Raw genomic sequence first — 17,792 nt, forward strand, 5'->3', positions numbered from 1 at the left:
TGCCTCTGCTAGCCTCTCCTTCCTCTCAGCAGGCACAACCTCCCTCCTCTCAGCAGTCTCTTCTGGCCTATACTCCTCTGCCTACCCTTAAAGGGCCAAAGTGCGTGCACCCCGATCTGTCCTCAGTCAATGACTGCTGACTCTGAGTGTTATAAGGGTCCATCCTCTATAGTTGTGTACCTGAGCAATATGTTCTGTAGTTCAGTCGTCTCTGCAAAGCTCCACCGTTTACCAAATTTGACCCTCGGCCTCCTGCCCTCTGCTTGACTTCCATTTTGACCCTGAGCTGCCTACCCAGACCTATTGCCTGTATAGCAGATTTACAAACTCTGCCTGCCCACTGACTATGCTTTAGCCTATCCCATCAGTTCCAGGCAGTGTTGTCTTTTGATGTGTGTGGTTTAGCTGTCACTGAGCAGAGACTGGCCTGGTGGTTCCCCTGCAGATCCCTGTATCGGAGTTCACGGGTGAAGACAAGGGGGGACACTTTAGAAGTAGCATAAATGTGGGTCCACACCCGGTTTGTGACATTTTCGTTCTGGAGGACTAATCATGTAGAATGGTGTAATGCCTTATTTTTCCTGTGGAGGTGCTGCAGGGACTTGTTGCCAGATTCCTTTACAGATCACAGTTGATCACTAGAGGTCTCAGGAGCAGGATACCCAGTGATCAGTGATCAGTTGATATTCTTGGAGGCATTTATAACAGCATTGTCTACAGTGAACAACCCCTTTAACATTTCCTATCTGGGTGTTAGGTTCCCTTTAAGTCACTGATCTTCACTATAAAGTAAATGTTAATGTCAAGTCAACTTTTTTATAGTTCGGAACAAAAACAATCGTTGTCACATCTCATGTTCCAGATTCCTATAAAGTTTGACACGTTCATTAAGCCCCTGAAGATCGGCATTAAGTGTGTTTCTTTTAAGACTGCACTGCTGAAGAACAGCGGGGTACTTCTAGTTCAAAGCAGGTGTCCCATAGATGTGATGGGGTTCCCTGGTAACATCTGTTCTGCGGCATAAAACATCACAGTTTATCTCCCCGTTCCAGTGTCATGCTGGGGGTGATGCAGTCTATAAATACACATCCCTTTGATGAAATATCAGACAGCATCATTATACAGAGGTAGCAATCATTGACTTGATGTTTGATGTGTTAAGTACACTGCTGCAGCAAGCTTTAGCATTCTTTTTTCCAATGGCTTTTGTTGTGTTTTTTCTTCATTTTAAGTTTGATGCAACTGTTTATTTAATAGACATAGGAGTGCACAGCCTATTGCATTAGGGTGTGAACCCTAAAGCACAAACACACACATCGCGCATGTGTGTGTGTATATATATATATATACAGTACAGACCAAAAGTTTGGACACACCTTCTCATTCAAAGAGTTTTCTTTATTTTCATGACTATGAAGGCATCAAAACTATGAATTAACACATGTGGAATTATATACATAACAAACAAGTGTGAAACAACTGAAAATATGTCATATTCTAGGATCTTCAAAGTAGCCACCTTTTGCTTTGATTACTGCTTTGCACACTCTTGGCATTCTCTTGATGAGCTTCAAGAGGTAGTCCCCTGAAATGGTCTTCCAACAGTCTTGAAGGAGTTCCCAGAGATGCTTAGCACTTGTTGGCCCTTTTGCCTTCACTCTGCGGTCCAGCTCACCCCAAATCATCTCGATTGGGTTCAGGTCCGGTGACTGTGGAGGCCAGGTCATCTGGCGCAGCACCCCATCACTCTCCTTCATGGTCAAATAGCCCTTACTTTCAAAGTTTTCCCAATTTTTCGGCTGACTGACTGACCTTCATTTCTTAAAGTAATGATGGCCACTCGTTTTTCTTTACTTAGCTGCTTTTTTCTTGCCATAATACAAATTCTAACAGTCTATTCAGTAGGACTATCAGCTGTGTATCCACCTGACTTCTCCTCAACGCAACTGATGGTCCCAACCCCATTTATAAGGCAAGAAATCTGTCACGGGGTTCCGAAGGTGCACTCGGTCCCCCTTTGCCCGCAGAACTGTTGCTTAGCTTTTGGAATGAGGTTCTGTGTTTGACCTCATTCCCAGGGCGGCTTTACTGCTGGGTGGCTCCCTGCTCCTAGTCTGCCTTGAGCGCCGAGCTGATAACTCGGTGCTCGACTGGTTGGTCTGTCGGTCATGTGACGCTGGCCACGTCACATGACCCTCACTCCCCACTATAAATACAGGCAGCCTGCTGGCTACAGGTTGCCTGTTAATTTCTAGGTTCCTGGGTATTTGTTGGACTACTGAATATTTACCTGATCCTGTTCCCTGACGATCCTCTGCCTGCTCCTCCTGTACTGCGCATACATCCTGGTATTGTGACCTCGGCTCCCACCTGACTACTCTCTTAGGACTCCTCTTGTACTTCGCTACTCTCCTGGTATTTGACCCCGGCTTCTCCTGACCATTCTTTGCTTTATCCGTTGTACTGCGTAGCTCTCTTGGTTCTGACCCGGTCCGTTCATGTTCCGTATTTTGTCTTTTTCTGTCTTCCCTGCACATATCCTAAGTTAGGGACTGCCGTCCAGTTGTCCCCTGTCATCAGGACTCGTGAGGCAAGTAGGCAGGGCCAGGGGTGAGGGTGGAGCGCAGTGGTCACTACCCTTCCCCCTGTGTATGTGTGTGTACGTGACCGTTACAAAATCCCACTTATTAAACCTGACAGGGCACACCTGTGAAGTGAAAAACATTTCAGGGACTACCTCATCAAGAGAATGCCAAGAGTGTGCAAAGCAGTAATCAAAGCAAAAGGTGGCTACTTTGAAGAACCTAGAATATGACATATTTTCAGTTGTTTCACACTTGTTTGTTATGTATATAATTCCACATGTGTTAATTCATAGTTTTGATGCCTTCATAGTCATGAAAATAAAGAAAACTCTTTGAATGAGAAGGTGTGTCCAAACCATAAATATTGGGACATGGACACAATTCTAACATTTTTGGCTCTATACACCACCACAATGGATTTGAAATGAAACGTACAAGTTGTGCGTTAACTGCAGTCTGTCAGCTTTAATTTGAGGGTATTTACATCCAAATCAGGTGAACGGTGCAGGAATTACAACAGTTTGCATATGTGCCTCCCACTTGTTAAGGGACCAAAAGTAATGGGACAGAATACTAATCATAAATCAAACTTTAACTTTGTAACACTTGGTTGCAAATCCTTTGCAGTCAATTACAGCCTGAAGTCTGGAACGCATAGACATCACCAGACGCTGGGTTTCATCCCTGGTGATGCTCGGCCAGGCCTCTACTGCAACTGTCTTCAGTTCCTGCTTGTTCTTGGGGCATTTTCCCTTCAGTTTCCCTTCAGGCTGCAAAGTTACTGTCTGGCAAAAAAAAAAAAATATGATTTTTTCACCCACAATTAAACAGATGGATTTACAGATTTTATTTCACTATCACAAATGCAGTGCACTGCGCAAATGTACTTTTTTTTAGCAAAAAAAATATAATTTGTCCACCCAGAATCTAACTTGGATTGTACTTTACAGAAAAAAATGTGAATATGACACCGCTTGGGTCCCTGAACTCACAGACAGTATTATTTTCCCTTCCCCTGGCACATATGCAGTGCAGGTGCACTTAAAAAATGGGTATATGTTGCCCACTGAACTAAAAGAACAGGGTTAAATTATTGTCCCTGGCACATATGCTGTGCTGGTGCACTGAACTTGCAGAAAATGGCCACCGACGCCCACCAAACTAACAGACCGATAAAACTTATTTTTCTGTGTCACTGGGCTCAGGGCAGGGTACAAAAATGTTGCACTGCACCCACAAAAAAAATCGCTGTAGATCGCAGAGTTAATAACAACAAGTTATGATCACTAGGGTATCTAAAAACGCATGTTCTCTAGCAGCTCTGTACACTATAGCTCCTCGCCACCACAGGCAATAACAAAATGTCTGTTGCTTGGCTATACAGGAAAAGTTGCCATTAGCCCCAAGTGTCTGCTGTTTTAAAGAGCAGACACCCAGCACTAATGTCCTTTTAACCCTTCAGATTCCTTGGTCATCCCGGTGTGCTCCTGCTCCCTTCGACAAGAATTGGGGGAGCCGGATCGCGTATGCAGCAGCCCCTGTCCTCGTTTGTGATGTTACCAGAGATGGTTCACAGCATTGAGGCGTGAAAACCTTCCTCAAAGCAAAAAAATTGAGGGATCCACATCAAGGATGACCATAATCCTATGTGGATACCTCCATAAGGTCCGGGATCCCTCCCTACTATGTACCTAGTGGTATTTTACTTTTAAAATTATTAGGGTTAAGACAAGATGGCAGAACATGGTGGATGGATCAGGGAAAGGCAAAACTCCTTCCCGACTCCAATCAGGCATCAGAATAACTCCCTGGATCAATGACCCCTCTCTAGTAGCTATAGCCTGTAATATTATTACACTCCAGAAACACATCCAGGCCCCTCCTGAATTCCTTTATTGTACTCACCATCACCACCTCCTCAGGCAGAGAGCTCCATAGTCTCACTGCTCTTACCGTAAAGAACCCTTTTCTATGTTTGTGTACAAACCTTCTTTCCTCCAGACGCAGAGGATGTCCCCTCGTCACAGTCACAGTCCTGGGGATAAATAGATGATGGGAGAGATCTCTGTACTGACCCCTGATATATTTATACATAGTAATTAGATCTCCCCTCAGTTCACCCGCGCCTTATTAATTCGATCCACTGACCTCGCAAACCGCCACAACCTTCTAGCAACCACTTCGGACCAAACAACCAACAAATCAGGAAATTCACCCAGCAACCGCAACAAATCCAGTTTGATGACACGTATCACATCCCTAGAGCATCCCTAACCCTAAGTTCACACCTGCACGTTTTACAGCGCGTTCGAACGCGCTGTAAAACGCATAACCGATGCAAACCAATGCTTCCCTATGGGACTAGTTCACATTTTCGCGTTTTACAGCGCTGAAAAACGCCCGACGCATAAACAAGTTCTTGAGCTTTTTTTTGGGCGTTTGTCGCGCGTTTTGGCCCATAGACTTCAATGGGAACGAGCAACGCTTGTATTTTGCACGTTTTTGACACTGAAAACGCGCGTTCGAACGCGCGTTTGGGATTTTGCAACATGCAGGAAAAGGCCCAACACCAGGTGCAAAGCACAGTTTTGGAGAGAAGCCAGCATGGAGGAGTCTGTGTGTGACACCGAGACCCTGATCAGGCTGGTGCAAGCCAAACGCTGCCTGTATGACACACAGGATGCCAACTACAAAAATAGGAGGAGCAGGCAGCAGGCCTGGGAGGATATTGGTCAAAGAATCTGGCCAGATTGGGCAACTTTCACGAAGACAGTGAAACAGGCAAAAGGTATTTCCATGTGTGTTGTAATGTGAAAAGTAAGCTCCTTGTGTGCAGTGGTGTACCAACTATATGTAATAGCGCTGGCCAGCTCTACCTGCAGCCCTCCAGCTGTTGGCAAACGCCACCTCCACAAATGCTGGCCTGTATTTTACTTGCTGGAGCCTGTGCATGGAGTTGGATTTTAGCAACAGTGAGAGGGACGCAGCATCACCATCCCTGTTCTTGTATATGGGCTCTCAGTGGCCTTAGTTTACAAAGAATGATGTGCACATTACATGTTGTATAGTGTCCCCTCACCCCTTTAGTTTTTAGTACTGTCCTGGTTCACCCTCCCCCACATTCTGGTAGAATGCAATGGCCCAGTATGTTCAATTTGCAGTGGTTCCACTGTCTTGTGCCAGGCGGCGCTCTTTCAATCCGCAAATGTAGTGGCATTTTGAAATGTAGGCCTAATTTTGGGTTGAGGGATTTGAATCCTAAGTTGTTATTGATATTGTGTACATTTTCAAAATCGACTGATTGTGGGCTGGCATATTTTAGGTGCTTCTGTTTCTAACGTGGCAGTATTGGGCACCTTGATGGGATCCGTTATTTCACCCACATTGGCTTATATTCTACTGGCCGAGTATTGGGCACTTAAATGGGACACATGATTTCGCCCACATTTTTAACCAGTGTTAATGGGCGACTATTGATGGCCACTATAGGGGCATCCACAAGGGGCACTATATAGGTGCAAAAACACAAATGCACAAAAGATCGTTTCAAATTTTGTCATTTAGGCATAGTAATAAACAACCAAAATGGAAAATAAAATAATATTGAAACACTCTTTTCAGACGAAAAATATAAATTAACATAAACTTAGATGGCTTCCAATTGCCAGGGTAACGCCCCATGTGGTGATAAAAAATATGCGGTGAAGTGGTCCCGGACAGCCGCACCGTGTCTGCTCCCACGCACACCGCTCGGATTAGGACTCTCCAAGGAATGGCTGAGGGAATCTTCAAAATTAAACCCATCCCGTACACGTACAAAATTATGCAGAGCACACGCTGCCTTCACGGCCGAGATGGCAGTCTCCAATTTTAAATGAATAGGAGAATGGAGAAAGCGCCATTTGTTTGCTAAAATGCCGAAGGCGCACTCCACCACCCTGCGTGCCCTTGTCAGCCGGTAATTAAATACCCGACTGGCAATGGGGAGTCCCCGGCTGGAGTACGGCCTCATCAGATGCTCCCCCAGCGCAAAGGTATCGTCCCCCACAAAAACAAAGGGCATAGCCGGATAAGTGGTCCCAGGCAGTGTGGTGTTCCCCGGGAGGTCGAGCTCATTATTATTGAGCATTTGGCCAAAGGCAGAATGCCCCAAAACAGCTGAGTCTGAGCTGCTGCCGTAGGACCCCACGTCAATGTACCTGAAGCAATAGTTTGCGTCACACACCGCAAAAAGAACAAATGAAAAATATTTTTTATAATTAAAAAATTGACTACCGCTCCTGATGGGCTTCTGAACGCGGATGTGCTTGCCGTCTATTGCGCCGACACAGTTTGGGAAATTGCAGGATTGAAAAAAAATGATCCGCAATTTGCAGCAGGTCCTCCTTCTGTGGTTGGGCCATCACAGCAGGATGACGGACGTCCCAAATTGCCACGCAGGTTTCCCGGACGACCATACTGGCTGTGGACTTCCCGATGAGAAAGGTGAAGTGTAGACTGGCCAATGACTGTCCGGTAGCTAAATACCTGAAACAAATGTAAGAAAATAAAGAGACATTAACGGATGTTTTTTTTTATTTTTTCATAGTCAACACTATCAAAGGCAAATGGAAAAGCCTGAAAGACGCCTTTATCCGCCATAGGCGCAAAGAAAGGGAGCAGAGGAGCGGATCGTCCCCAAGCGCACGCTCCAGTTACGTGCATGCCCAACAGATGTCATTTTTGATACCATGCACGGAAATGCGGAGGTGAGTCAAGGGCATACACATTGAGGAGAGGATGTGGTATGACATGACATACATTCAATTTCATATGGGGAACATACTTACCTATATTTTCCACTTCACAGCACCGATAGTAGCTGGGAACCCAGCCAGGCGCGAGATGACGATGAAGAGGACGAGGGCACAACCATGGACAGTGAGCCCGGACCATCTATGGGGCCAATGAGTCCTCCAGGCCCCCCACCCACTCCGAGTTTGGTGAGCCCCATGCAGATTGTCCCAGCCGTCCCAGAAGCAAGTCGGCAGCCCCGACATAAAAGGAGGAGAACAGAGAGGCATGAGGACAGGCTAATAGGCTGCCTGGATGCCCTGGCACATCCTGTGCCAAAACTTTCAAGTGATGCCTATTTTCTCCTCAGTCTAGAGGAGAAAATGCTACATGTGCCCAGAAATCTGGTCACAAAAGTAAGGGATGAGTTGTCTAAGACCATTGATAAATATTGCATCCCTTATGAGATCCCAACGTCTATCAGTGCCCCACAGCAGGCCCCACAGCAGGCCCCACAGCAGGCCCCACTGCAGGCCCCACTGCAGGCCCCACAGCAGCCAGCACAATATGGGCAATAATATGGGCCACAATATTGCCCCCAATATGGGCCACAATATGGGCCACAATATGGGCCACTACATCCCCAACATGCACAACAACACCCTCACACATACCCAGCACACACATACACACAAAGTAACATACAACACCCTCTTGACACATGACAGACACAACACACATCATACCCATATCCCTCTACAAGCACGGGCCCAAGCACCTCCACCACCACCACCACTGAAATGCCACCCGCCAATCAGTCTCGCGGAGCCCTAGAGACACGGCGGGATCCCGAGGCGGAGTTTTCAGGCCCGCAATATGAAACCCTTTGAAAATTATAAGAGGGAAATTCTCAGGCTCAAGGGTTTTGGAGCCAAAAAGGTCACATATATAGAAAAAGGTTTCTAATATTTGTATGTTGTTTAAAAAAAATTGCTCCTTTGTTTGTTAAACAGAGTTAACACATTTAATTTGGAAATGTACGATGTTAATACATTCACCAAAGATAAAAAATTTGAAGCAAATGTTTGGACTATTTTTTGAAAGTGAGGGGTAAAATATGGCCAAATGTGGATACATGATGCATGTATGGGATATCTATGCCACACGTTGACAACATACACATCACATACCCCCCGCACAAACACTCATACATCCCAAACAACAAGAGAAACACGGCGAAACTCAGATCCTGGCACAACACACTGCAAATGGTTAAAATGGCCACAATAATAGGCTACTTACCGCAAAGTAATGACCAGTCTTTCCACTGGTGGGATGCAATCCCGCATGAAGGTGTCCTGACGCTGCAAATGAGGGGACAACAGCACCAGGAGCTCGTCAAAGCTGGGAAACAATAAAATGTTCATGGTTAACAATACAAAAAGCACAAAACACTTAGCCTAACCATTGAAAAAACATTGCAACAACGTATACGTACTAACCTGTGGATGGACATCCTGGTGTAGTCAAAAAACTTGTCCTCATGGGCACGGAGGTTCGCATACAGTGCCCAGAACTGGCCCCTCTCCTGCCTATTGGCAATGACAGGATGAACCCAGAAACGTCGCCCGCTGTCCCGCCTTCTCCTCAAGCGTTCCAGGTCGATAGCTGCAACAAGTGCCGCAACACGCCGCCGTCTATAGCATTCCATGACTCCAAACCACACACTCTACCAACACACATGGAATTTCACACCTACAATGCCCTATGATTGGCCAAACTTCATATAGACAGGGATATTTGCTCATTGGACAACACTGCAGTCAATCACACAAACGCGCGTTTACTATTGCAAAAAACGCGCATAAAAACGAGCGTAAAACGCGCGACAAATATGCGCGTAAAACGCGCGTCTCAGAAACGCTCAGGTGTGAACCCAGGGTAAATCTCTAAATCGTTCCCCCCAACGCGCAAAACTAAAATGTCTGGGGGCCTATCCAACCCCGCAAAAGCATGAAACTCCGGCAACACCCGACCCCACAACATCCCTCTCACGCCAATACACCGCACTTGCAACTCCTCCAGCCGAAAACCGAATTGCCTTCCGTTCCTCCACACGTCGGCTCTCAGCGCTCCCTAGTGAAACCTCCTTTCCCACTACAAAATATGAGGGCGAATATGTCCCCGAAAACAATCCGATTCCCACCGTCCAATCCGCTTGATAACTGCATCACTGAGACCCCACCTTGCCGCTTCAGTTGCCGCCCCGATCCTGAAAGAATGCGACGCAAACTCCATGGCCGGATGACCCGCAGCTGCCAGATACCGCCTGAAGATCACCACAAACGGGAAACGAGACATCACCGAACCATCTTGGTGCACCAAAAAAGAACCCGCCACACCGAATAATAAAAACTCTTCCACACACCGAACAGGGCACAGCACAGACCCAGCTAATGGGCGCAACAAAATACAAACCCCCTTACCGACTTGATCAGTTTTCGACTTGCGCAACACACATCGCAAACCTTCCTCATCCAAACGAATGTCATCAATCAACAATCCACCTCCACACGCCCTACTACACGCCACCAGCTCCGAGACCCTAAAGGCTCAGAAGAAAGCCAAAGAAAACGCGGCCCTAAACAAACACACCTCATACTTAGAATTGCACACCACACCAACCTGCTCCCACAACTGTTGTAACACCGAAAAAAAAAACGGACAACGAGCGTCCTTCCTAACCTCTCTGCGCCTATAGCCCTTCAGAGCCTGGCGCACCAAAAAACTCCAGGACACATCAGCTAAACCACGCAAACGCAACCAAAAAGCCACAGCCGCCACCCTTTTAGAAGCCACCGAGAAAGATAATCCTGAACTATAAGACAGCCCTACAAAATTAACCAACAACACATGAAAATCCTCCACTACCTCACAACCCCCCACCTGATCCACCAGCCGCTCCCAATGAGACTACACTGAAGAATAAGCTGACCACTCCTACTCACGGACTGCCGAATCAGATCTGACGAGACCCCAAGGCCAGGCTCCAGAGCCACTGAGGACAGGGCAGACCCGTAGCATCCGCGCTGGGCACTAAACTGCGAAAACGGTCCCACTGAAAACGAGAAAGGGAATCAGCGATAGAATTATTGACACCAGGAACATGCACCGCCACAAAACAAGCATTCAAACATAACCCTTTGAGGACCAGGTGCCGAAGCAAACGCACAACAGGAGGTGAAGTAGCTGACTGACTATTAACCGCTTGCACCACACCCAAATTATCACCACAAAAACGCACCCGCTTATTCCGTAACAATTCCCCCCACAGTTCAGTCGCCAAGACAATCGGGAAGAACTCAAACAGCGCTAGATTACCAAGCAAGCCGGCCCCTCTCCACTCCTCTGGCCAAGGCCCCACACTCCAATGCCCTTGACAATACGCACCATACCCGCAAGAACCTGACGCATCCATAAACAATTCCAAATCTGCACTAGAAATGGGCGTCTCAATACAAATCGAACGGCCGTTATAATCCCCCCAAAAATGCTCCCAAACGCCTAAATCCTCCCGCACCTCTGCAGACAACCTCAAAAAATGGAAAGGTACCTTAACTCCCGCAGTAGCCATGGCCAATCGCCTACAAAACACCCGACCCATGGGTAAAATTCTGCAAGCAAAATTCAATTTACCCAAAACCGACTGTACGCGACGTAACTGCACTTTCTTCGCCCTATGCAGAAACGCTACCTCACCTCACAAATCTACCACCTTATCTTCTGGCAACCTGCATTCCATTGCCACGCTATCAATTACTATGCCCAAAAACTTGACCGATGTAGCCGGTCCCTCCGTTTTTTCCACCGCTAACGGCACCCCGAACCTGGCTGCCACCCGCTCCATGGTGCGCAACAACACCGAACCAACCCGCGAACCAGCAGGACCAAGAAACAAAAAATCGCCCAGATAGTCTAACACCGAGTTCCAACCCGCTTCTTGCTTGACCACCCATTCTAAAAATGAACTAAACATTTCGAACAAAGAACAAGAAATAGAACAACCCATAGGTAAGCAGCAATCAACATAAAATTGCCCCTCCCATCTAAAACCGAGTAAGTGAAAACTATCTGGATGAATGGGCAACAAACGAAAAGCGGCCTCAATGTCCGTTTTCGCCAACAACGCCCAATACCCGAAACGTTGCACCCACCGCACAGCCTCGTCAAACGACGTGTACGACACTGAACATAACTCGTAATCAATACCATCGTTGACGGAACTACCCACAGGAAATGACAAATTGTGAATAAGCCGAAACTTGTTCGGCTCCTTTTTTGGTACCAATCCCAATGGCGAAACCCACAAACCCCGCAACGGACACTTTGCAAACGGGCCCGCTATCCTCCCCGCTACCACTTCCTTGGCAATCTTGTCAGCAACGACCACCGGGTGAGCCAACGTGGAGGACAAGTTGCGATCGGTAACCACAACTCCCTTCGAAACACACGGGATCTGAAAACCGTCCCTGAAACCCGATAACAACAACTCTGCCTCCTCTCTATTATTTGGATAAATCCTTAGGAAAGGCTCCATTTCGGCCACCTTCACCGGAGTCACCCCTCTTCTGCATAACCTCAAATCCCTTGCCTTTTCCGCGCTTAAAACACCTTGACAAGCTGTGAGCCCCGCCGCAACTGGAGCATTCATGCTTAAACCTGCAATCGGCCAGGTACTTACAGAACCGCTCATTAAATTGCCAACAGCATCCCTTTTTATTCCCCCTACTGAAGTCGGCACCCGAGGAACCCCCGGCCGCCCCCCGAAAGGACTGGCTACCGCCTTTTGGAGCAGACATCAGCCGCATCCATAGGCTGATGTCCTTATGGTCCCACCTAATACTAGGCCGGACCGCCTTCCGCTGACAAAACTGCTCGTCGTACCTGAGCCAAGCCAACCCCCCATAAGTCCGATATGCCTCCCCAACGCATCCATATAACAAAAAAGCGCCGAACAGTGCGCCTTCTCGCCAACCACACTAGCCAATATGGCGAAAGCATGCAGCCAATTCAGAAAAGTGCGTGGTATAAGCCTATACCACCGCTTCTCCTCCTCCTCCCGTTTGCTCTCATCCAACCTCACCCTATCTAACTGAAACTTCTCCAACGGAAGTAACGAAAATATTTCCACATACTCGTCCTTCCAAATCTTTTCCCTGACCTCAGGCTTCAAGTACGCGCCCCTCAAAGCACACGTATACCTCCCTTTTTGCCGCATCCGCCAACCTAACTTCCTCACCAGCTTTTCCTTTACTTCCCCCGCTCACCAACACTTCCCCCACTGGGGCACCAACTGCCGCAACAGGCGCCTCTCCTGCCCTAACCCCACTAGATTGTTTGCCCAACCCAACCTCGGGCCCGCCGTCGGGGAAGCAGCCGCCCCATTACCCAAACGCGCGATAAGAGACAACATGTCTGACAGCAATTCCTGCGCCAAACTCTCAGGCCCCACCTGCCCTAACCGACCCCCCGCACCCCCCAACCCCCCACATCCCAGGGCCTGACACGAAGATCTCTCACCTGGCTGACCCTGGGGTATTCTCCCAGTCGCCGCAGACCACTCTGTCACTCCTCCTGGCATCGCACCAACCGGACGTGTAGAAGATGATGGACCGACACAAACGACCTCCGACCTGTCGTCCGCTTCGCGGGCTGAGTTCTCCTTCCTCCAAAATTGAAGCCGACTGGAAACCCCTGCCACCGTCCGCGTGGCAGGGTCACAGACTTGATGGCACGTCGCCCCTAGGCTCACCATAAGGTAGACGCCGTCCCGCAATCTCGCTTGCCTCTTCATTATTGCCGTCGTCCCGTGGCACACCGGCACTAAAACCAATAGCCGCATAGCGCCCCATTTCGGTCAAATCACCTGACTGCTGCACTGGGGGCAGGACCACACTGGAACCCCCAGCCAGCGCTCTTCCTCTGAACCTCTGGCCTGCACTACCCAGTCTCTCCACCGGTGTTCCCACAGAACTCTCCACTTGCTGCACAGAAGACGACCGCTGCCGGCCCACTGGAACAGGCCACAGCGCCTCTCGCTCCGCCGCTGTCACCTCCACCGAAGGGCCCTCACCACAGGACCGTGAGGCCGCATCCCCCGACATCCTCTCCGCCGATCCACTGCCCACCGCGCGTCCATGTAAGGCGGGTACCTCTGCGCCGGGGACCACATGGGATGCACTCCCCGCAGCACCGCACGCCCCCCTGCAGAGCCAGGGATGAGCGGCGGGAACTAACCCGTCCCTCTCCCGTAGGCGCCCGCCGCGGTGCCGGATTCCTGCCACTACGCGTGCTGGCTGTAGCCCAAACAGCCCTAGCCGGTCGCAGCGGAGAGTCCCTAAGGGGGCTCCGCAAACGGCGCCGCACCCGGGGGGTCGCTTCCGGACTCAAGCGCGCCGGTGGTACTGACCGCCCGGCCCTAACCCTCCCCACTAAAGCAGCCGGAGGCGCCTCCATAGCCGCCTGCAAGCTCCTTTGTAGCCACGCAGAACCATGCTGTTCTGCTGCGGCCCTGACCGCTACCAACAACTCATCTAGGGACGCCATTACCTAACCAAAGCAGCGCTACACACTACACCCTAACTCACTGAAAATCCCCGGACACTGCTGCAGATCCCACCCCCACCTTGGGTTATAAACAGCATGCAAATTATAACCCCCGCCCCCTTTCTTAACCCTACATCCTGAAAATCCACTTAACCCTTTCCTGCCTACATACTTCCCCCTAAGTCAAGTTACACTCCTCTACTGTCTGCGTCCCGCTCGTTGCTCTACTTCAAATGCTTCGCTTCACTCAACACTGATACGGTTACAGTCTGTAGCAGTCTAGGTTTTTCATTCATGACACCCCTGCAAACGAAGGTGATGGTGGCTGGCTGTCAATGGCAGGACACATACATTTCCTTCTACTAAGCTCCTGGAAATGGTCCGTGCAGAGACAGGGGTGTAATGAAGGGGCCACCTGTGTCTGGATGGTGAACAATGAAACTATGGGAGCTGCTCATACTTGTCGGAGGTTCAAACAATCCTCTCTACTGGTGTCTGTCTGGAGCCTGATGACTGTGTTTCCCCCCTTATGTAACCACTGCTCAAACATCTCCTAACAGCGAGGTCAGAACAGCCTAGATGATGGACAATCTCTTGAAACGACCATCCTGCTTCCCTCAGTTCAATGATGTCATCCATCTAAAAGTCGGAAAAATGTCTTGGAGTGTGTCGCAGAGTCATGTCTAGCAGTCAACGATCTCTCACCTGGAGGAACTCTACTCAAAAGTAGCCTCTGAGAGCCTCTAGGGCAGCAGGGTAAGCACTTTTACTCCTTCTTATGGTAAAACATAGTGTCTAATCCGACCAACTTGTAATCATATTCGTATGCCGAGACTTTACTGCAGAATATATCTTAACATGGAAGAGAGATCATGAGACGGGGCTTCACATGTTAGATTTGCACATAAGCGATTTTACTATTATTTTCTAATACCTCCTATTGATGTATTTGTGTCCATAGGGGAAACATTATTACTTGTGACAGATCTGAGACAGATTTGCAGATCACCTTTTCCTGGAGGCAGCGATAATGGGGCTGGCACTTAAAGTGCAGATTGTACACGGAGACGTATACAGGTTTCAAGGAGCTTTTAAAAGTTTTGTTCCCATTAAGAGTTTGATGCACTTTAGATTTCTGCGATGAATAAAAATAACATCTTAATGTAACAATCATTTTCTTCCTGCGTGCTGAAAATGAACAGAAAGCAAAATTATCCAGAATTATTATACTAAAGATGAAGAAAATAGACCTAAACATGTGAATTATTCCTGATGCTCCCACATTCCTTCTCATGCGATCTGCTGAAGCTAATGAGGATTTCCAGGACCTCAGGCTCTGTCCATGTTCTGCAGATGCCTGATCATTTTCAGGGTGGCCTGATCAGTTATTTCCATGAGTTAGGCCTCATGCACACAAACGTATTTTCTTTCTGTGTCCTTTCGTATACGGAACCATTCATTTCAATGGGTCTGCAAAAAAAACAGAAGTTACTCCATGTGCATTCCGTTTCTGTATGTCCATATTTCCATTCCGCAAAAAAATAGAACATTTCCTATTATTGTAGGACTGTTCTACTAGGGGCCAGCTGTTCCATTCCGCAAAATATGGAATGCACACGGACGTCATTCGTATTTTTGCCGACTTCAAAATACATACAGCCGTGTGCATGAGCCCTTACTGAAGTGTGAACTCAGCCTTAGGGCTCATGCACACAACCATATGTATTTTGCGGTCCGCAAAAAACTATCTGCAAAAAATACGGATGATGTCCATGTGCATTCCATATTTTGCAGAACGGAACAGCTGGCCCCTAATAGAACAGTCCTATCCTTGTCCGTAATAATAATATATAATAATAGGACATTTTATTTATATTTTTGAAGAACGGACATACGGAAACGGAATACACACAGAGTAACTTGAAATGAATGGTTCCGCATACAATCCACAAAATAAATAAAAAACGGAACAGACACGGAAAGAAAATAGGTTGCATGTGTGCATGAGCTCTTATTCTAAGGAGTAGTGTTGGGAGAAGTTTTGAAATCTTTGATTCGGCTGCTTCGAAGAAGTGTCAAATAAATGATGATGTCAACCAGGCCAAAATGCTAAATAGTGGCCCAGTCATGAAGTGGGGAGGGTGGGAACAGCATGAGAAGTCCACAGAGTGGCCCAATGACATAGTTGTGAGGTGGCAGCAGCATGAAGTGACTACAGAGTGACTTAGTGACAAAGTGGTGATGTGGCTGCAGCATGAGGAGACTACAGAGTGGTGAAGTGGCAGCAGGATGAGGAGATCATACAGTGGCCCAGTGACAAAGTGTTGAGGTGGCAACAGCATAAGGAGACTACAGAGTGGCGAAGTGGCAGCAACATGAGGAGAACACAGAGTGGTGAAGAGGCAGCAGCATGAGGAGACCACATAGTGGCCCAGAGAAATACTGGTGAGGTGGCAGCAGCATAAGAAAACTACAGAGTGACCCAGTTACATAGTGGGTATGTGGCTGCAGCATGAGGGGACCACAGAGTGGTGAAGTGGCAGCAGCATAAGGAGACCACAAAGTGGCCCAGTGACATAGTGTTGAGGTAGCAGCAGCATGAGGAGACCACAGAGTGATGAATTTGCAGCAGCATAAGGAGAACACAGAGTGGTGAAGTGGCAGCAGCATGAGGCAGTAGCATGAGGAGACCACAAAGTGGCCCAGAGACATAGTGTTGAGGTGGCAGCAGCATGAGGAGACCACAGAGTGGTGAAGTGGCAGCAGCATGAGGCAGCAGCATGAGTAGACCACAAAGTGGCCCAGAGACATAGTGTTGAGGTGGCAGCAGCATGAGAAGACCACAGAGTGGTGAAGTGGCAGCAGCATACAGAAACCACAAAGTGGCCCAGAGACAGTGTTGAGGTGGCAGCAGCATGAGGAGATCACAGAGCGGTGAAGTGGCAGCAGCATGAGGAGATCACAGAGTAGTGAAGTGGCAGCGGCATAAGGAGACCACAGAGTGGTGAAGTGGAAGCAGCATAAGGAGACCACAGAGTGGTGAAGTGGCAGCAGTAAGAGGAGACCATATGGTGGTGAAGTGGCAGCAGCATGGGGAGACCACAAAGTAGCCAAGAGACAGAGTGGTAATGTGGCAGCAGCATAAGGAGACCACAGAATGGCCCAGAGACATGGTGGTGAGGTGGCAGCAGCATGAAGAAACCACAGAGTAGTGATGTGGCAGCAGCATGAGGTGACCACAGAGTGGTATAGTGGCAGCAGTTTGAGGAGACCACAGAGTGGTCCATAGACATAGTGTTGAGGTGGAAGCAGCAGGAGGAGGCCACTACGTGGCTCAGAGGCATAGTGTTAAAGTGGCAGCAGCATGAGGAGACAACAGAGTGGTGAAGTGGCAGCAGCATGAGGAGACCACACAGTAGTGAAGTGGCAGCAGCATTAGGAGACCACAGAGTGGTGAAGTGGCAGCAGCATGAGGAGACCACAGAGCGGCCCAGAGACATAGTGTTGAGGTGGCAGCAGCATGAGGAGACCACAGAGTGGTGATGTGGCAGCAGCATGAGGAGACCACAGAGTAGTGAAATGGCAGCAGCATGAGAACATGACAAAGTGGTCCAGAGACATAGTGTTGAGGTGGCAGCAGCATGAGGATACCACAAAGTGGTGATATGGCAGCAGCAGGAGGAGACAATTCAGTGGCCCAAAGACATGGTGTTGAGGTGGCAGTAGCATGAGGAGACCACATAGTGGGGAAGTGGCAGCAGCATGAGGAGACCACAGAATGGTGATGTGGAGCAGCATGAGGACACCACATAGTGGCCCAGAGACATA

At 48.5% G+C, this 17,792-nt stretch overlaps 1 protein-coding gene across 1 annotated transcript; it reads left to right on the plus strand.

Annotated features, from left to right (window-relative positions):
* Positions 1–6,997: 6,997 nt before the first annotated feature.
* LOC120993156 lies at positions 6,998–7,936 on the plus strand. Its single transcript, XM_040421723.1, has 3 exons — positions 6,998–7,070; positions 7,174–7,333; positions 7,435–7,936. Exons 1-3 carry the CDS (start codon positions 6,998–7,000, stop codon positions 7,934–7,936), a joined length of 735 nt encoding a protein of 244 aa, XP_040277657.1.
* Positions 7,937–17,792: the final 9,856 nt, after the last annotated feature.

This window comes from Bufo bufo, chromosome 3, assembly GCF_905171765.1.
Source record: "Bufo bufo chromosome 3, aBufBuf1.1, whole genome shotgun sequence".
Lineage (NCBI taxonomy): Eukaryota > Metazoa > Chordata > Amphibia > Anura > Bufonidae > Bufo > Bufo bufo.